Consider the following 22487-nt stretch of genomic DNA (forward strand, 5'->3'; position numbering starts at 1 on the left):
AAAGTATGCATTCCAGGAAATTTCTGTGATCTCTAAGTAATCATGGAGAAAAATCTGAAAAACTTCCAAAGGCTCAAATTTTTTCAGTGGTGCCTCTTTCCCCTTCCCCTTCCCCTTCCCCTTCCCCTTATCCTTCCCCTTCCCCTTCCCCTTATCCTTCCCCTTCCCCTTCCCCTTCCCCTTCCCCTTCCCTTCCCTTCCCTTCCCATCCCATCCCATCCTATCCCATCCCATTTCCCCCAGATTTTAGACGAACACATATGCAGGCCAGATGTGGTTGTATGAAGGCTTAAGTCAATCTCTGGAAACTGGCTATGAATCTGAATTTGAATGAAACATGAAATACTGCACTTACAAATTTTTTATAAGAACATTCTTTCCTCTAATTTTGAATACAGAAATGACAAGGAAAAATGGCATGCAATTTTTGAAGATTTACACAGTTACATATTTTTTTGCATTTGCAAAAGGAACGGTTTCATAGAGAAGCAAAGCTGATAGGAAAGAGTGGCAATATGAAAGCTCAGCTGTCATTACCTATATAATACATCTCTGCATTTGTTTTTTTCCAGACAAAGAAGTGCTGGCAAAGTGAAAAATAAAACTATGTGGCTGTGCAGATATTCTCAGTAGTTTAGAATATAGTTCACTTTCCTATCAGATATTAATGAAATAATGTAATAGCGCCATGTATATAACTCAATATGCCATTTTTTGGATCAAACATTAAAAATTCTGCTGGTAGCTAAAGATGAGAACTGCAAAATTTCAACCTAGATAAAATCTTGTATATTCAGCTGGAATTAATAGCTTTTTTTTTTTTTTTCTTCATATCTTGTATTGCCATTTATATAGTTACTGTTCCATAGGCAAACTAACAGTAAATAGTTATTAACTTCCTTCATCAGAGAACACATTTGCTAGTTTACAGATCAAGATGTGAGATCAAACCATGTAATGATGCACAAATGTTTTTTTTGTTATAAGGATGCAGAGTCAGACTTACGACATTTATTTTACTCCACCAGGTTCCTGGCACATTCATCTCTGGAGTGTGTCAGCAAAGTGTTTTACAACTTTAAGGTATCTGCGATATTCTAACTGTGTAAGTTGTAACAACCCAGAATATTCTCTTCAATTCCCATATAAAAATTAGAACACTTTACCTTCCTTCCTTTTGCCTCTACATACTTTAAAATCTAAGCTTCAATAACATAATACAATAACCAGAAACAATCTTTCTCTTTTCTGTGACCATATCACAGAACCATAGAATGGTTTGGTCATCTAGTTCCAAACCCCTTGCTATAGGAGGGCCACCTCCATCTAGACTAGGTTGCTCAAAGCCTCATCGAGTACATCTTTGAATGCCTCCAGGGAGGGGACATCCACATCCTCTCTGGGCAACCTGTTCCAGTGCCACCCACACAGTAAAGAATTTCTTCCTAATAGCTGGTCTAAATCTACCCTCTTCCAGTTTAAAGCCATTTCCAACTTGCCCTTGGAGAATTCATGTTAGTTACCACCAATTTCCTTATCTTTATTTTCCACGTGCCTTTGTAGGGCCTTCAGAAAGGTGTGCATCATGATCTTCATCTATGTACTTCTTAATATAGTGCTGATACACTGCTGGGAAGCAGAGCAGTTTAAATCATCACTGATACGAAGCATTAATTTGTTAAACTAAATGCTGAATTCATAGAATACCAAACCCAGAAAAACTGTAACAAAAACTTAAAAAAAAAAAAGAAGAAATGCTATTTTTCTGAGTAGCTGATGAAAGTAAACTTTCTAACTCAAGGCAACTAAACAATAATAAAAGTTGAATGAAATATCACAGAATGTTTAATGAAAGGCCTTATATATTTTGATTATCTCTTGGGTGCTAATCTCACACTTCCTCTCTTTTGCTATTACCATGATGTACTGAAACACTTCCTGGCTTCCATATTTTTTTTCTTTGAAAAACTGTCAAAAGACATGTTTCTGTTTATTTCTACATTCAGCTACATAGCTTCATACTATGAGCAAGGATATTTATCTCAGCAGTAACTCTAATTAAACAACCCAATCCCGTGTTTTCATAGTAACTCTGCAAATAAAAAGGTTCAATATAATTAGACAGGCAACTGACATTGAATTTTTTCACAGCTTATTCATGAGTAACGTTATTTAATGATTAAGGAATTATGCACTCTTTATCCAACAGGCACTTCTTTAGTTGTCAGACTGTAAAGAGAAAAAAAAACCTTGAAATATTCTCTCACTAACTAAAAAATTTCCTGATTATGTTTTTGTCCATATTTTCTCCTATTCATCAGTATCTTAGTGAATTTAATCATACAGCTGAGAGATTATAATAAGAAAAGACAACTAAAATTTCTTTGATGCTGAAGGACTAAGCTGCACATCATGATGTTGACAGAATCTTATTTGTGCATCTTTTTTCCATGATTTCAGCAGATATTAACTAAGTAATAAATCATCTTTGTTACACATATTCTCTGCTGCACTGGTTACCAAGCACAAAAACTGATTTTCTTGTGCTCTGGGAAGAAATACAATATGAAAACATCACCAACAGATTGAGGCAGCTGGAATATCCTGAGATTACAAAGCATGTGAGGAACTGGCATTTTCTCTCTAGACGTAGAACATCCTAAGACAGAAGATATAGGCCAAGTCCTAAGTAGGACTGAAGGAATCAAACAGCCACTGGGACCAGTTATAAAAATGTATCCTATTTAATTGCAAATTCAGGTCTATTCTTATCTGGGGGGGGGGGGGGGGGGGGGGGTGGGAAGAAAAAAATATCAGCTTTACTTGTTGCTAAAGATAATAACTCATCTCCTGTGTCAAATTTCACATATTTACTAAAAAGCTGTCAAGATTTTCTTGCATTATTATATCTCCTGGTGATAATGTCAGAATTTTTTGCAGTGCTAACTGTAGCATTGGTGATAGATTCTATTGAGTTTAAAAGCTGAATATTTAAACAATTTACTAAGTAGACACAGCTAGTAGGGAATTCTTACTGCTTAAAATTTTATCATTAATCCTATTGCAATATCTGTTTTTAAGTTAGAAAAACATGATTGACTCAGTCTCATGAACTAAAACATGCTTAGTGTCCTGCAATTCACAAAAAGAAAAATTGTGAGGCATAAGGGAGCAATTCCAATTCCACTTTAAAATAATTGTATAGATATGTTAAAGGTTTGATTTTGTGATTAACTTCTAACTGTTTAAATGATGACCCTTTACTGATACTTCATTAATTTGGCAAATGAAGGCAATGTAATTGCCAGTATTCACAGCACATTTAATTGGGAGCAAAGACAGTAAAATATGAACCAAAAATCATTTAGGACATTTTTGACTCACATCAGGGGAAAAAATATTGAATATTAGTTTCAAATTGAATTAAGCTTGAATTTTTTAACTGAAAATAAATAAACTGGTTGTGATACAGGAAACATATAGAAATGCCTGGATTTTGTTGAGGGGCTTTGTATGGTTAAGTAGATTCCAACAGATACCAGAAGTTCTCTGGTACTTCTGATAAGGTCAATATTTAGATTATGTGATAGGCCAAGGGAAAATGGTTTCAGATTCAAAGAGGAGATGTAGGCGGATATTAGGGTAGTGAGGCACTGGAACAGGTTGCTGAGAGAGAATGCCCTGTTCCTGGAGACATTCAATGCTAGGCTGGACCAGGCTTTGAGCAAACATCCATTACAGAGGATTTGGACTAGATGACCTTCAAAGGCCTCTTTTCGCCCAAAAGATTCTGTCATTCTATGGCTGTTTTTTCCATTAAAATATTAGAAAATTAACACGCAGTTGAAAACCATTCTTTCTATTCAGGAAACAGCAAAAAATCCTTATGAAACCACTAAGCATCCTTTTGAGTGGATAAATCTGACTATAATAACACCAAGGCTTTGTGCAAAGAGCTACATTTGAATTTCATTTTAGAAGAGATACTGAACAGCTTCAAGAATTCCGGTACTGACTTATGAGAGACCTACGTAACTGCACAAGGACTTTCTTTTCTTCTAACTGTGGTTACTATATGATACTAGCAGTCAAGTAGGGTACACGAAAACTTTGTGGGGTATGAAAAATGCTTCACCAAAAAGGATTTTAGCCAGTGTGTCTTCTTCATTTTTATGCAATGCATAGAGGAGACTATATTTGTTATGGAAAACGCATAAAGCTTCTTAAAATAAACAAGGGAGAAAAAAAAAAAAGAAAAAGAAAAAATAGGTACATTTCATTAGAAGTACATAAAGCTCAGTTTAGAGCTCCTTGGAGTTTTCATAGGTAGCTGGCAAAAGCATAGGAAGCTAACAAATCAAAAGATAGCCTTAGATCTTTTTATTTTTACTGAGCTTTATGAAGATGTTCCTTTCAGTTCCCATGTTCTCAGAATTCTACTGCTACCAAAAGATTAAAGCACTTTTATTGCTGTTGAATGGGCTTGCAAAACTGTGATAACATGAATGCCAAAAAGAAATTAACAGAGGAAGAGATCCATCAAAGCATATTAAACAACCAGATACAGACAAAATTTCTCTAGAAATCCTTATGGTTTGAATAGGTACTCTAAAAAAATAACATTTGACATGTACAAGAAGAGAAAATTATTAAAGACTAAAAGACATAAAGGAACCATAAGCATTCCTTCCACCTCCCCTGTCTTCTATCCAGATCATCTAGAACTTTTCCTTTCAACTAACTTTTCTGTCTTTGGGTACTTGGCACTCATAGTAAATAAGCCATTTAAGAGGTTCAGCACTACTTCTGATCTTGGGTTTTTTTTTTTTTTTTTTTCTGTCCTAAAAAGAATAGAACATGACAAAGTATTCTCCTTGCTTCTTTCATGAAACTGTAGGCTAGTGACTAGAAGGACTCTGATTGCTCTGCTCACCAGATGGAGCATGGCAGAAATTACACAACATGACAACTTTTGTATTTACTTTTCCCTTTGGGGTTGATTATTGATTTTATCTAACAATACATGCCTTGGTCCTGCTTTTCATAGAAGGTTTTTATACATACACCTCACTATAAATCACTGTATCACCTACTTCAATTATTCCAAAATACATAGAAAGGAAATTAGAATAAATCATATTTCTCTGTACTGTTTTATCTATGCAGAAGGATTCTCAGATATCCTTACTTTCCCACTGCTCTAAATACAATCTCATAGGCACTTGATGAGAGCAGCTGCTTTGGAGCTAGTCTGGCCAGCACCAGAACATCTGATTTCAAGGTATGAAGGAGTTTGGGGGGTTTCTTCATCAGAGAAAAACCAAAAAATAGAGTCACCCTCCAGCAATGGGCAGCTATTGTAAAAGCGGCTGACCTGGTATGGGCATTGCCAAGGCAATGGAGGCCACATTCTGCCTCCAAAATAAACCTCAGAGAGGGCAGTGACTAAGATTACGGTGGGTGAGCAGAGTGTGGGCGTCACCTCTACACCTGTCGTGTGCTAGAACAGCTGGAGCTGGACCTCACACAGCAGGGCACTGAGGTTTTGCTGGCTTCAGAAGTGGGGAGCACTCATTCCGAGTGACTCTCAAAGCAGAATCGTGAGCACTCAATGCTGAGCCAAAGCTGCAGCTCTAATAAGAAGGATGCACATCTACCTCGGTCATGATCAGTGCCTCCACTCAGAATGGTCTACAAAAGGAAGAACCATCTGTGCAGACTACGGTTTGTGGGAAGCATCTGGACCTAGAAACAATAACATGTAAATTGTCTGAACTGAGTAAGGCAGCCAGACCTACTCTCCATTGCATAACAACTACGGATGGTAGTGGCGGGTGATTCTCTTCCGAGGGGTACAGAGGCACCCATTTGTTGTCCTGACCTACTATCTAGGGAAATCCTCTGTTTACCAGGAGCCCACATCAAGGACATGACAGAGAAGCTGCCAGACCTTGTACGTCCCACAAACTACTACCTGCTGCTGCTGTTTCCTGTAAGCACCAGTGACACAGCTGTCAAAGCAACATGAAGACTATCAAGAGAGACTACAAGGAGCAGAGCAGTAATGAAGAACTTGGAGCACAGGTAGTCATCTCATCAGTCCTCCAGGTTAGGGGAACGGGGAGGGAAAGGACTCATAGAATTAAGAAAATCAGTAAAAGGCAAAGGGAGTGCTTTTGTCAACAGGGCTCTGGCTACTTATGTCATGGAATGAATTTTGAGAAATCTGGTCTTCTGGGAGAGGATGGGTTTCATCCAACAGACAAAGGGAAAACTATCTTTGACAACATGCTTTCGAATTTAATCAGGAGGGCTTTAAACTAAAGTTGCTGGGGGTGGGGATCTTCAAATTACTGAATTTTCAAGCTGACAATGGTAATGGACGCCCTGGTCCTGGAGTAGGATCAGAAGCCAGTAAGACAACACCTAACGTTCAAGATAAGAAAACTCCAATTGGTAAACAAGTCTCAATAGGAGCACAACTCAAATGCCTGTGCACCTGTGCATGGAGCACAAGGAACAATCAGGAGGAGTTGCAGGTGTGTGTGTTCCTGGGCTATGATGTCACTGGCATCACTGAGATGTGGTAGGATGACTCTCATGACTGGAATGTAGGAATAGATGGGTATAAATTTTTAGGAAAGATAGGCAGGGGAGAAGGAGAGTATGCCCTGTACATCACTGACCAACTGGAGACCATGGAGTTCCACTTGGGAATAGATGAGAAGCTGACAAAGGGCTTATGGTTAAAGGTTAAAAAGAAGGCAAGGGAAGCAGACATTATAGTAAGGGTCTGCTAGAGGCACCCTGAATAAGAAAACAGTTTATAGAAGGATAAGGCCCTCTATAAACAGACAGGAGCAGTATCACATTCACAAAACATAGTCCTCATGGGGGGACTTCAACCACCTCAGAGTCTGTTGCACGGACAACACAGCAGAGCACCAAAAATTGAAGAGGTTCCTGGAATGCGTTGATGATAACTTCCTCTTCCAAGCAGTACAGAAACCCATGAGAAAAGGTGCTGTGCTATATTTTGTCATCACCAGTGAGGACAGGCTGGTGAGTGGGCGTGGGTAATCTTGGCTATAGAATTCAAAATCAGGGGAATTATTTGCTAGGGTGAAACATGGGAGAAAGCCCTGAAGGGAAGAGGGGCTGAAGAAAGTTGGTCAGTATTCAAGAAGCGGAAGGCAGGCAAGATTGCCAGGAGGCCTCTGCGGATTAACAAGAATAACCTGGACTTACTTAATCACAAAAAGAAAGCAGGAATAGGTAACCTGGATCGAATAAAAAGAAGCTGTCCAAGCAGCCTGAGATCAGACTAACAGAAAGCCTAACAGAAGCCTAACAGAATTAAATCTATTCAGGGACATAAAGAGGAGGAAGAAGAAATTTTATGGGTATATCAGTGATAAAAAGAAGGTCAGGGAAGATGGGGACACTCTCTGGAAGGAAACTGGAGTACTAGTCACGAGGGATATAGAGAAAACTGAAGTGCTCAATGAAAGTCTTTACTGGCAAGGGCTCTAGTCACACTGTCGATGTTGCAGAAAGCAAATGGTAAGAACTTGGAAGAGGTAGATCAACCTGCTGAAAGGGAAGATGAGGTTTAATACTATCTAAAGAACTAGAAAGTGCACAAGTACATGGAACCCATTGAGATCCATCTGCTGGTTCTGGAGGCAGTGGAGGATGAAGTTGTGAAGCTGCTGTCCATCACTTTGTCCATCATTTGAAAGGTCATAGTAGTCTGGTGAAGTTCCCTCTGAATGGAAAAGAGGAAATATAATTTTCATTTTCAATGAGGGAAATAAAGAAAATCATGAGAACTACAGGCCAGTCACCTCTGTGCCTGGCATGATCATGGAGCATATGCATATGAAGGCCCTACTAAAGCACATGGAAAATAAAGATAAGGAAATTGGCGGTAACCAACATGGATTCACCAAGGGCAAGTTATGCCTGATAAACTTGGTGGCCTTTTATGATGGAGTTACAGCATCAGCGGATAAAGGAAGAGCAAATCATGTCATCTGCCTGGTCTTGTGCAAAGCATTTGACACTATCCCACAGGACATCCTGTTTCCAAAAAAAAAAAAAAAAAAAAAAAAAAAAAAAAAGAGAGAGAGAGAAAGACTTGATAAATGGACTACTCACTGGATAAGGAATTGGCTGGATGGTTGCACTCAGAGAGTTGTGGTCAATGGCTCAATGTCCAAGTGGAGACTGTTGACATGGTATCCCTCAGGGATCAGTGTTGGGACCAGTGTTATTTAACATCTTTGTAGCTGACATGGACAGTGGGATCAAATGAGCTCTCAGCAAGTTTGCAGATGACATCATGCTGAGTGTTGCATTTGACACGCTAAAGGGAAAGGATGCCCTCTGGAGGGACCTGGAAAGGCTTAAGAGGTGGGCCCACACCAACCCCATGAAGTTCAACAAGGCCAAGTGCAAGGTCTGGCACCTGGATCAGGGCAATCCCAAGCATAAATACAGGTTAGGCAGAAAATGGCCTGAGAGCAACCCCAAAGAGAAGGATTTGGGAGTGTTGGCTGATAAAAGATTCAATGTGAGCCACCAATGTGCACTTGCAGCCTAGAAGGCTAATTGTGTCTGCATCAAGAGAAGCGTGACCGACAGGTCAAGGGAGGTGATTCTTCCCCTCTACTCTGCTCTTGTGAGATCCCACCTGGACTGCTGCGTCCTTTTCTGGAGCCCCTAACACAAGAATGACATTGAAGTATTGGAGCAGGTCCAGAGGAAGGCTATGAAGGTGATCAGAGGACTGGAGCACCTCTCCTATGGGGACAATCAGAGAGTTGGGGCTCTTCAATCCGAAGGGAAGGCTCTGAGGAAACCTTATAGCAGCCTTCCAGTACTTGAAGGGAGCCTATTGGAAAGCTGGGGAGGGGCTTTTTATAAGAGCATGTAATGTCAGGGTGAGGGGAAATGGCTTTAAACTAGAAGAGGGTAGATTTAGACCAGCTATTAGGAAGAAATTCTTCATTGTGAAGGTGGTACTGGAACAGGTTGCCCAGAGAGGTTGTGGATGTCCCCCTCCCTGGAGGCATTCAAAGATGTACTTGATGGGGCTTTGAACAACCTAGTCTAGAAGGAGGTGGCCTTCCTATAGAAGGCCATCAATGTGCAGAAATTGTATGCCTGCTCCTAACAGCTACTAGCTTGCCTTCTTTGTATTTCAACCTGTTTTGTGTTGTTGGAGTGGAATGTTTTGAAAAGTCATTCTGTACTTTTGCACAACTCCATCCTTAGATTACACCTTCATGTTGACTTTGCTTTCAGGGACATGCTGAACCTCTCCTCCATTCCGTGTAAGAAGACCTATTACCTGCTCCACATGGGAAATGGGAAGGTGAACTGATGCTATCCGAATTAAAAATTTTGGGAAGGGATGTGTTAAGCCAGCGCTGGTTAACAGGATAATTTTGGAAGTACGTGCTGAACACTGAGATGCTTCCTAGTTCCAGACTCCTTCTGAGTCTCTTTCTGGACACAGGATCCCTGTAGTTCAAGCCACGGTACACCCATTTGCCAGTTGTCATAGTTGGCTTTCGAAATGGCAGATGAGAAATGATACAGAACCAGACAGTGATTCAGACAGTATTTCATTTGGTAACCACACAGTAAAAACGAAGACAAGACACAGTAGTACCATGTGTCTATAGTCTGTGCTGTCTACATTTTTGATATCTATTGCAAGTTGGAAATCCTAAGTTAATTGAGCTCTACTTGCCTATAATATTGTATTAATTTATGTTTGAAAACTTAGAAGGAATCAGAAATTAGTCCTCAAGCTTTAAGATGATGGAACTGTAGCAAATCTACTGTTTCAGATCTCTATCTCAAAATAGCTCTTCTTTTTTCAGGGAGAACTGATATTTCTGAGAGGACACATTCACAGGATTACATTTGGTTTAAATTGATGCAGTTGTAATACTGTAATGATGTAATGAGATACAGAAGAAAAAAATAAATATTCTCTGATGAGCTCATATTAAGGCTCTTCCAGGTCTCTGTTCTCTTAAGCGAAGTGCTTAAAAAAGAAAAATTCTGTCTGATTTCTTTCATACCATAGAGAAGTTATAATGAAAATCATGATTTTTTTTTCTTTTCTTTTTTAAATATATATATATATATACGTATATATATATATATATATAAATAGCTTTAAAATGAGCTTGGATAGTACAATGACAATCTTTGAACAAATATCATCTACTTTTAAAATTCAGTTGACAAACAAACAAACAGTTCAGCACTGCAATTCAGGATTCACTTGGAAAAGTAGATGTTGACGAAATCTGATAACAAGTGATGAGACTCTGAACTAAGCCTGTACAAGTATATGAAAAATGAATAAAGACAGCTATTCAAGGCTGAATACTGATTGGAAAGCCCCTACTAAAATATAACAATATGATTTTTAAAGCTGCATTTTACTTGTAGAGGCACAGGGAGATGATTTAAAGAGGCTTTCATGCTGATTACTTTAGATGAAAATACAGCCTGTTCAAAGTTAGCCAAACATGCCTTGTAGCCAAGTTGATGCAATGCATTCCAGTGTACTGCATGTCCATGGACATTCCGGAATACACTGTAGGTACATCTGGGAAATCTCAGAGATACCCCTTTCCAGAATTCAGCAATTGGGTTATAAAAATATTTTCACATTTCCTGCAGATGGCTGGATTCTTTTCTTCCCTTGTAATTTTTATTCAGAATACATTATGGGCAGCTGCTGGCTCTGATAGAATCTAATTGCTCTTTTACTAGACTCAGCTGCAAGCAGTCAGATTTCCTTTTCCTTTGTAGAGTATATTACATATAAACATGGGCGGGGAGAAAAATAACCAATTAACTAAATACATATGGATAAAATGACTCACTAAAAGAGCTGATCAAATAATGTATCAAACTACAGCTTAGGTCAAAGGAAATTACAGGCCTTGTAGGACATGGTAATATATATGTGGAAATAATTATCAGCACAAACATATTTGTAATTTGAAATAACATATGGAAAAGGCACTGCTTCTGCTCAAAAAAGCATACACAAATTATTACATTTTCATAAAGGGAATGCTATTTCACTGAGTGAAAAGTCACCATTCTCCAGGATACATGCTCAATAGAAACCATTTCCTGCCTCAAATCAAGTCAGTTCTCAGTACCTCCAGTATACAACTTTGCAAGTAAACCTGTCATAGTTTGGAAAGTATTTTTGCTGTTTTATCAATTACTATTATTATTTTTTTTAAAGACTTGAGGAATAGCTACTTATAGTAAGGCTGTTCTGTTTCTGTCAGAAAATGGTATGACACATGAGAGAGAAGAGATGGACTGCAAAATATGATTAGGGATGCAAGAACTCCTCTGCCTCCTCTCTCATGTGACTAAGACTGAAACAGGTGAAGATTGTTTACCATGAAGGACAAACACAAGAAAAACCTGTAGATGTGTAATATATGAAACAATATTAACAAATGCTCTTTTTTCTTCCTTTTACCCAAAGACATTTAGTTAAATCAAGAAACAGGTGTTTAAACCAGAAGTAAATAGGTATCAGATGAGTGAAACAGCTTGTCTGAGCATAACATTTAGACCAAAAAAAAAAAAAAAAAAAAAAAAAATTGAAAATAAGGCAGTTTAATTCTGTTCTTAAAAATGTAGCTGAAAAAGAACAGAAATTCTTACAAATCAGGGCTAAGCTAGTCACTGGCTGAATGCTGCTAAGAAGAAATCTTACTGAAATATACTCCATACTGGTGTTTTATACTTTCACCTTAAAGTTCTGCCATTTGTCATTGTCAGACACAGGATACTGATCTTGAAAATCACTGATTCTATCTGGTAATGGCATTTACTATGTTCCTTTATGAATTTCTGACTTCACCAGAAACAATATCTTGCCCTGTGTAGTTATAGTATCTTTTTAGGATTTCAAAAGATAATTGAAGCCTGAGTCATGGCACTAGTGATATAATGCCCTGAACCACAGGCTATGTTCCAAGGAAAGATGGCTTTATACACATCAGACTGATTTAATCAAAAAGACTAGAAGTAGATAGTTTCTATTTTAACCCTCATGAAGTAACACTGCTTTTATTTGTTTGTTTTTCTTCTGTTTGGATTTAACAGAGATTCCAGCAATACTTATCAATCATTTTTTCAGCTAGTTACCAGCTGAAGAATGTACTGTCTACAGAACTGCTTCAGTTTAGCTTTAGGAGAGGCTGGTTTTCTGTGCAAGACTGACTTTCAACCAGTTTGTCATCCTATGAAGGATTTCTATACAGTTCCTAGGAAGCAGCATACTATTTTCCACCTCCTCCTTAAAAAGAAAAAAAAATTCTTAACAGTCCTGGACAAATGATTGCTAACATTTGGTCTATGAAATGATATCAAAAAGTTCCAGTTCCATAAAAAGAGCTTACACTCCCATGGTATTAAACCCTGTATATCTTAACATATTTTGTGTAAATTGCATATAGAAATTGAAGTAAAAAAATGAACTTCTGAACATATTGTATTGGCTGGAGTAGTAGAGACTACTAATAAATTTAGAATACAAAAAGCACTGAAGTTTACAATGGCTTTATTATTTTATTAAGCATGTTCACTGTGTTCTTGAAAGAAAGAAATCTAGCAAGAGCCTTATCCCTTTTGACTTTTATATGTGAATTGAGCCTTTGAGAAAATGTGAGAGATCTGCTGACCTACATCTAACATCCAGAGAGAAAACAGTGTTACAATGTTCTATATAAGGACTGCTCTGAAAATAATGCCTCCTATTTTATTACGTTCGCCTATGAAGTCAGAGGGAGATGCTGGTGGTATATTAAGAGGTTGAACTTTTGCACCAATATTCCATTATGTTGAGAGATGGCAGCAGAGGGGCAGTCTGACAGAATGGAAGTGAATACGAAGCTAAGGCGTGGAAGTGAATCCCTTCTTGCTGCAAAAATTGTACCCACTCACATTCATCAGTGCTTGCTGAACATTTCTGGAGACAAAACAGTGAATACGAGCACAGTGAGGTGGTGGGTGATGCGTCTCAGCAGTGGCAATAGCAATGTGAAAGATAAGCAAAGTTCCAGACAGCCATGCACAGCTATCAAATGAAGAGATTCTCAATCAGCTTATTCAAATGAATTGGCAGATTATAATCAGGGAACTGAGTATGGAGTTGTATTTCAATTTCAACATGTTGGAAACAATGGTGACAATGTCGGAACATCACAAAGTTTGCACCAGGTGAGTCCCAAGAGTGCTCACATAGGGAAAAATGAACCGTATACCAATACAAGGCTAAAGATGATAGTTTCCTGGACCAAATTGCTCCCAGTGACAAGATACGGTAGCATGACAATGAGCCTGATAGAAAATTGCAGTCCATAGAGTGGCAACATGTGAATTATCTCAAGACACAGCCCTCAGCAAGTAAAGTGGTGTGCACTGTTTTTCAGGACAGGAAAGGGGTGCTTCTTCTGGGTTTCCTGGAGCACGGATAAATCATCACCTCTGACTGCTACATTGCAACACTGACTAAACTGATGGCTTGACCTTCCAGAGCTGGGCCAAAGAAGAAAATAACCTTTCTTTTGCAACAAGATGACTTCAGGTCCCACACCAGTTTGAAGAGCTTTGAGCACATCGCCAGGCTTGGCTGGACTGTACTACCACACCTGCTGTATGCTCTGGATTTGACACCTTCTGACATCCATCTGTTTGGGCTGATGAAAGATGGATTGGGAGGGCAACGTTTTCCTAGCAATAACACTGACACAGAAGCTGTGAAACAGTGGGTCACTTCCACTGGTAAAAAAGCACAGCTAGTAGCAGAGACCATGTTGAAAACTATTGGATTGTAGCTGAGAATTTCCCCTATTAAATAGTGCTATTGAAAAAAAAATAGGAAAGAATTCTACTTTAAAAAAATACAACAAATTGCATGTTGTTAATTTTTGAAATTTAACCAGGCTTTACTATGCTGATTCTTGTTAGTACAGTCAGACATGGAGTTACTTAACAGTGTCACATTTTTCCAAAAAATCCCTTTTTTGTGTGTGTTTGCAATAATAGCATTAACAAAAGATGGAAAAACTTCACTAGGTGTCTTAAAGATAAACTTTTTGGTGCTGATGTTATAGAAATTCAAACATATAGGAATGCACTCACATGTTAAAATTTTATGTTTGGTTACTGAAAGAACTACTACTGTGATATTTTGAAAGCACCAAGGCATAAAACTCTAAACACCCTGCAGTGCTATTTTATTGTGATGTGATTAGCACCTGTTTGCTTGCACTAATCCTACTTCAAACAGAAACGTGCTTACTCCACTATCATTAGACCATACATTACAGGCTCTCTCAAGCAGACTCATAGGATTTAATACTGTTTTTTTCATTAAAGAAAAGCCTTTTTCTAGATCTGCTCTGCAAATCAGACCAAACCATTCCAAGGCAGCAGTTGCATTGTGATTTTACTAAATTATGTACAAAGGGAGTGATTAGATGAAAGCTTTTTCCGGCATGTCCAACCCACAGCCTGTGGGCTGCATGTGGCTCAGCCCAGCCTGTCTTACAGCAGCCCCACCCCACACTTTCATGGTGGTGGTCCTTCCCTACTGAACAGCCCAGACTGGCCCCAGGTACACACTCAAAGCTCAGAAAGACACAATTATTGTGTGATCGGGACTGTCTGTGATGAAATCAGGACATGGGAAAGGGGAAGTGCAGTGCTACTTCAAGTTATGGCAAATAAATGTATGCTTTATATATATTGGCTAAAAGCAGTCCGGTGAACAGAAAAAAAGTATGTATACTTGATTTCTGGACTGACAAAGAAATTTGACAACAGATTTCAAGCTTCCTGAAAAAAATATATATATATTTTTTGTTATATTCATGATTTCATTTTCAGTCAAGACAAACACATTACCTGCAAATTTTCAAAAGGAATGTATATAGTAGCGATCAGATACTCAGTTCAAAAATTTGATCACATTTCTTTGTTAGAAGTTTTTGAGTTCTATCTTACCAGAGAAGGACTTCCCTTGCTTCACAATCACTCGCTATTTATGTTATCATTTTCTGGGAGTATATACATATGTATTTTCAAGGATGAAGCAAAGGAAGAGTAAAATTTCATCAAAAATCCCTGATGGGAATCTTGAGAATTCACTAAGAATTACTACCACTTCCGCTGAACCAGACTGATGAGCTGGTTTCACAAAAACACGGTCAAATATCCCACTATGTTTTTGTTTCTCTCTTATTTTCTTGATGTTTTCACAAAAATAAATTTTGTTATTTACATACACAAACTTTATATATGTATATTATACATGGCCAAAGATAATTCAGTGCAGCCCAGTTAGGCCAAATGTTGGGCCACTTATTATAAATAGAACAGACTGTAATTGAAATAGTACCTACCTGTACCAAGTATTTTCACCCAAGAAACAAGAGCTCACTGGAGAGATGTACACAAGCCTTTCTGTTGTAAGAATGTCTTTAATAAATTAATGATGAATTATCAACTACATTCAAAAACTTTGGGCTGTCTATGCTCAACGAAATAGGAATTTTTAAAGCATGGAGACATAAATTTGAATCAGTGAATCAGTTTTCATAAGTTTTTCTGCTCATAAACTGTTGCTAGTGGATATAGCATGGATGAGTTCTATGAAATGCCTAGAATCAAGTCTTAAAACGTTGTACATAAGGCAAAGAACTTGGACAAATTTACTACCAGCTTATGCATTTTGTAGTGTATACATACACGGATTAATAGGAAATACGAAAAAAATTCCTCGACAGACATAAAATCATAAACCAATTATCAATTTAACTGAAATTTCCATGAATAACCAATAAGAGAGAAAAAAATGGTTTATTAATGTCACTAAATGATATAGTTCATTTAATCTTTCCAACTGTCTTGCTGTATGCCTCTTAAAAACTTACTTAGTTTGAATATTTTTGCACAGAGGAAATTGAGGCAATTATGCCAACCTTTCCAAATATGTGATCTGAAATTGCCAGTATGAATTCACCATGCGTATATTGCGCCTGATCAATCTGGTGGCCTTTTTTAATGGAATAATGATATCAATAGATGAAGAGCAACTGATATAATCAATCTAGACTTCTGGAAGGCCTTTAATATAGTCCCACATCACATCCTTTTTTCTGAGTTGGGGAGATATGGATCCAAAAGGTGGACTATTTAGTGAGTAGGAAATTGGTTTGAAGTACAGTAAACAGCTCTATCCAGGGGTAGGCCCATGATGGTTGGTGTGCCCCACGGTTCCATCTTGGGGCTGATGCTCTTTAACATGTTTATCAGTGACATAATTTGAAGGGATTGAGTGCAGCCTCAGCAACTTAACAGATGATGGCAAGCTGAGTAGTTCAATTGATGATATAGGAGGAAGAGATCAAAAAGATCCGGATCTCAAAAGGTGGGTGTATAATCAAAGAATATTAGGATGTTATAATCACAAAATAAACAAGAGAGTTAGGCAAAGTAGACTATGATAACAAAAGAGAATAAACAGAAGGATTACCCGTATCCTGAGCTCACCCACAAAACACCAGCAGAAGCGATCTCTAGAAGAGATCCTTCCCCACTGGTAGCTAGCTCTTAATAGGTCTAGGAGGGGGGGAGCCAGGCTCCACCCCTTCCGGCAGCACAACTGAATTGCCTTCACCTGTGCTCCTCTGGCTGACTCATTGCTGCCTCAGGTGATCAATCAGTTGTTCAGGCCATGATTCAGCAGTTCCCATACAGTGGGCTCATGTGAGCCTAATGAGAAAATGAGGGAAAGGTTGTTGATGAAGTCCACCTAGAATCAGCAAAGCCTTTGACACTGTCTCCCACAGTATTCTCCTGGAGAAGCTGGCAGCCTCTGGCTTGGACAGGTACGCTCTTTTATGGGTAAAGAACAGAGTGGAGGGCCAGGCCCAGAAAGTGGTGGTGTATGGAATTAAATACAACCAGTGCCTGGTCATGAGTGGTGATCCCCAGGGGTCAGTACTGGAGCCACTCCTATTCAATATTTTTAGTGATAACCTGGTAAAGTTGGTTGAGTACACCATTAGCAAGTCTGCAAATGACACCACACTGGCAGAAAGTATTGATCTGCCTGGGGGTAGGGAGGCCATACAGAGGGATTCGGACAGGCTAGATTGCTGGGCTGAGGTCAGTGGGATGAAGTTCAACAGACCAAGTGCCAGGTTCTGTAATTTGGCCACAACATCCCCAGGTAACGCCATAGGCTGGCGGCAGAGTAGTTGGAAGACTGCATGGGAGAAAGGACCTGAGGGTGTTGGTTGATATTCAGTGGTACATGAGCCAGCAGCACGCTCAGCTAACAAGAGGGCCAGTGGCATTCTGGCTTGTACCAGAAACAGTGTTGTCCCTCTGTACTCAGTGCTGGTAAAGCTGCAAATGGAGTACTATGTTGTTTAAGGCCCCTCACTACAAGAAAGACATCAAGGCGCTGAAGTATGTCTAGAGAAGGCAATGAAGCTGGTGAGGGGTCTGGACCAAGTCTTATAAGGAGCGGCTGAGGGAACTCGAATTGTTCAGTCTGGAAAAGAAGAGGCTCAGGGGAGCTCTCTAGAGCTGCTTGAAAGGAGGCTGAGGCAAAGTGGGGGTCAGCCTCTTCTCCTGTGTAGCTAGTGATAGGATTAAAGGGAATAACCTCAAAGTTGCAACAGCCTTTATTCAGGTTGGATACTAGGAAAAAAATTGTTCTCCAAAAGAGTGGTTATGTGCTGGAACAGTGTGCCTGGGGAGGTGCTGGAGTCACTTTCCCTGGAGGTGTTCATGAAACATTTAGATGCTGTTCTAAGGCATATGGTTTAGAAAATTTAGAAAAAGGGGAAATATTTGTGGGTGCTGGATGGTTGGAATGAATGATCTTGGAGGTCTTTTCCAACCTTTGTGATTCTATGATTCTATGATCTTTAAGATTCCTTCCAACATAAACTATTCTACGATTCTATGGAAAAATGAAGTCTACAAAAATCAGTAATCTTATGAATTCACTTTGAATGTGACAGCACAATAAATTGTTAATTACTACAACATAGTCCTAATCTGAGTGGGTTATGACAGGTTATTTCTATCAGCATTTGTAAGGGTATGCTGCTAACCTTAGTATGATCTTACGTATTTCTAGCAGGTTTGTTCTTGTCAAATATTTCCAAAGATTCCCCTTCTCCTTGTCTTCAGTTTCCTTGCTATAAACCTTTAAGAGAAGTTGATGTTGTTCTCTTTAAAGTTTATTAATTCATCTCTTGTAGTGTCCCAAATATTTTGCTAGTTGCAAGCGTCATAGAGCAATCATCTCCCAGGAACTGTTCTCCATATATGGCTTTTGCCATTGCCATTGCCACTGCATATCCTCACAGTTCTCAAGAAGTTAACCTTGAAAATAGATCAAAGTTTCTACCTATTTTTGATAAAAGTTACAGTTTAACATTCTTAATTTTTATGTTATTTACTTTCCTACACAATGCAAATCATAATTTCAAAAGCTGTTTTATTTTTCAGAACATGTTTTCTTCAATATGCAGCCTCTTAAACCAGCAGGACCCTCTTTCCTTTCCTGCTGCCATCTGAAAAATAGATACTTCTGTATCTATAGAGATACAGACTAAAGTCACCTGTTCACCCTGCAGAACTTCAGATATTCTAAAATTAATTTCCCCTGTACAAACCAAAGGAAATATTTTCTGCCCATCTAATTTGGCAGTGCCATATTCTGTTCTATTATTTTCAGTGTAACTACTCAGTGTAACTGAGTTTTTGACAAACTCAGAAGTCTTTACAAGTGAAGGTTTTCATCTGCAATAAACCAGAAAGCAATAATCTTGACATAAAAGACATTCTGAGCTTACCTGCAATGCACTACCATGGGACCAGCATCAGGTGGGTTACAGGTCTTGACACGTCTCAGGAAAGCTAAGAATGGTGTTGGGTGTTCTGGAACACCATGGTCAGGCCAGGCAGTGAACTGGAATTGCCTCACTTCCCTTTTCTCACTTGAACCATTCTAAGAAATGAAAAAAAAAACCAAACCAAACCAAAACAAAAAAACTTTATGACAAAATTGCCATTTTATGTGATATCAGGGCCAGTAAGTGAAACACTCGGAGAGGAATACATACCAGAGAAGGCAATTTGAATCATATTTGGTACCAGAGAGAAACTGAACTCAGGCTATGTGGAGGAAAAAAATTTTCTTATATTCAAAATTGCATCACTGAAACAATGTAAGAGCTTTAATCATAATCTGCAGCAATTAATCACAAGAAGATCTAGTACTTCGGTTAATATTTCACTCAGTGAAGTTATGAATAAAGAGATTTCCGTATTAATCTACAAAATACCATGCTGGAATATGAGTATATGCTGACAGTAGGTTTCATTTTTCAGTTTTGCTAAGGGGTAAAGAGAGAGAAGGAGGGGATGAGAATAATGAGAAGGAGAAAAAGAGGAGGGAAGGCAGGAAGAAAAAGAAAGGAGGAAGGAAAGGAGTATGTGGAGGGAAGATAGAGAGAAATAAGGAAAAAGAGAGAAGGAAAAGGAGAGTAGAAGGGAAAGGAAAAGAAAGCAAAGAGGGAGAAGGAATAAAAGAAATTATATACCTTGTAAAGTGCAAACGTACGAACACAGTATGTTGCCAATTCAACCGTGTCTAAAAGGGTCACTTGGATGAGTCCATAAGTTTCTGTGCCTCTGCTTGGCCAGTACTGATCACACTTCACCTGTAGTGAAAAACATACAATTCCTTAATACTGTAAAACTGCTGTTTGTTGCATGCCAGAGTGTTTAGTCATTGTAGGTTTCAAAATGTAAGGAGTTACAATGTTTATAAACAGCTATGGATTCAATACAAGATATTTCATTTTCCACAAGAACTGCTTTTCTGAGAGTGAGGCTTCTAATATCTTCTTCTACAATGGGTATTTATATATTCAGAGGTGTGGTGTGGATGGTCAAAAGTACCAATACGTGTAGATACACTAAAGAAAAATTAATAGTTATTTTGGGATAAATAAATTTATAATAAATTTATAAATATATAAATTTATAATAGATAATTGTAATTTTTATATTACAGTTATATATATATATATAATTATATACAAATTTATAATAGACAATTTATAATAGATAAAACATAACCTGATTAACTCCTCTTTAACATACTATAATTTAATAACATATTAATCTAGTGAGTGTAGACACACAAGTTTTTGAATACTTGTCATATTTAATCTTTTTTATGTCAGTCTGAAAACATATAAAGTGTTTCTCTGATGATAGTATGTTTGTTGCTCCAAACAGAATGTCTCTGTTTACATGGAAAATACAACAGATTCAAAGAGTACAATAACACTCTTTGATAGAGCAAAATCTCATCTGTAAAACACTACTCTTCCACACATTCCTATTAGCTATGCGTTTTTGTCACTGATGAACAAAAGCCTGCATACTGTGATTGTAAAAATATGCACAAGACAAGATGGCACTCTGCTGCTGTTGCCACTGCCGAAATGCAGCACTCACTACCTCACTGCACTCACACCCACTGTTTGGTTAACATTCAGCAAGTGTTGATGAATGTTGTTAGATGCAGTTTTTTCTTTCACTTGGAGGAATTCAATGACACACCTTTGCTTCATATGCACAACCATGTCAGACACCATTTTGTCAGAATGCCCCTTTGCTGCCATTTGTCACATGGCAACACAATAATGTAAGATGAGAAGGCTCAACCTTTATTGCCATACCACCACTATCTGCCTCTGACACTCTGGGCCAACATAACAAAGCAGAAGATATTATTTTTGGAGCAGCCCTTGTATAAAACACATTTAGCATGTTCAGAAATATCTCGGTATAATACTGAATTTATCTGAGAAATAATTTTAGTACACAGATAAATAAAAAAGTATCTGCAACTACTAAGTGCATTGTGAAAATACAATTTCCTTCTTAATTCAGTGTTATGATGCATAAAGCAAAATCATGTTTGTAGGAACTTAAAAGATATGATTTGATAATTTATATGGATGATATGGTTTCATTCAACACATTTTAAAAGACATAGGACATTTCATTCAGAGAAATCTCCATTTTAAAACACTATAGATTGCATTAACAAGTTGAAATAATTCTGACTAAGATAATGCAGAAGAGAGCATACGCTTACAATCTTTTTTGAGACTGAATATGATGTTTAGTATAATGAAATGAAATTTAGTTATAATGAAAGCTATTAAGAAAAAAATCAATACAAGATGTCTAATACATTCAAAGAAGATGATACAAAATAGTACGGGGACTACACAAAAATATTTGTGTTTCACTGACAGATATATTATACAGAAATGTCAGTTCTGTCTGTAACAAAATTGCTGAAAGAGCAATTACTAAATTTATAATGAATATCAGTGATAAACTTTGCAGGACTCCTAGCAGTAAAAAAAGCAACTGCAGCATACTCATTTCACTTTACCTTAATATAGATACTGTAACTTAGTTGTATTTTAGCTAGAACAGTTGTGCTTTATCTCCTATAAGACATTGTATATATATATATTTTTAGCAGCTAACACTCTTACCAGAACTAACTAGAAGAAACTTTGAAAGTTGTGTGTTCTCCAAAAACAACACTTGCTAATGTGTTTCAATTTGAGACAGTCCTGGGGAGGTATTAAGAACAGAACCAGGAGTGTGATAATCTAATGTTAAACATTTATCCAGAAATTTGTAGAAAATTTATCCTTTTCAGTTAAGATGGGAGAAAACTTATATGCCTGCTCTTTTATAATCAGCCTTTGCTTTTCTTCATTTATTAGCTTTTCAAACATACACTCCATCAATTTTCCAATTTTTCTGGGATACTTTCTGTGATATCTAGCTGATACAGAACACTATTCCTGGAAGATGGCTTACACAAAATTAAATATTGTTTAAAATAAACACAATCTATAGATCACTGTATGCATTATTTGAAAGTGGAAATTATGAAAGTATCAATTTTTTTAGAAAGAAAAACTGATTTTTGATTGATACAATTTTGATTTTCTGGAATAGAATATGAGGTATTTTTTTGATGAAATTATATTCTTTATTCTTATTGTCTCTTGATTTTTTCCTGGGACAAGAGGTCTTCAAACATGTGTTCTTATCTGTCCCTAGATTTTTGCTAGTGATCACAACACTTACAATATCAACATTCCTAACAATATATCTTCGTGAAAGATGAGAACAGTGTTTTGTACCAGCATTTCCAGGAGAAAAGAACCAAATAATTGAGACAATCAAATGTTAAGACACTATTATCTAAAGCAGAGTTCCTGCTAAATGTTTTATCCAGATTTTTCAAAAACATATGATTACAATCCTGGACTGCAGCTCTTAAAGTAAGTTTA

At 37.7% G+C, this 22487-nt stretch overlaps 1 protein-coding gene across 1 annotated transcript in view; it reads right to left on the reverse strand.

The window, feature by feature from the left end:
- Positions 1 to 22487, reverse strand: part of PTPRD (protein tyrosine phosphatase receptor type D) — a 273196-nt gene that overhangs the window by 20305 nt on the left and 230404 nt on the right. The window contains exons 24-25 of the mRNA XM_042877457.1: positions 19692 to 19811; positions 18942 to 19096 (exon numbers count right to left, since the gene is read on the reverse strand). Coding sequence (XP_042733391.1) covers positions 18942 to 19096; positions 19692 to 19811 — 275 coding nt within the window. The remainder of the gene's footprint in view (positions 1 to 18941; positions 19097 to 19691; positions 19812 to 22487) is intronic.

The sequence above is a fragment of the Lagopus leucura genome, unplaced genomic scaffold, assembly GCF_019238085.1.
Source record: "Lagopus leucura isolate 7727_CA_CO unplaced genomic scaffold, USGS_WTPT01 Super-Scaffold_100018, whole genome shotgun sequence".
Classification (NCBI taxonomy): Eukaryota; Metazoa; Chordata; class Aves; order Galliformes; family Phasianidae; genus Lagopus; species Lagopus leucura.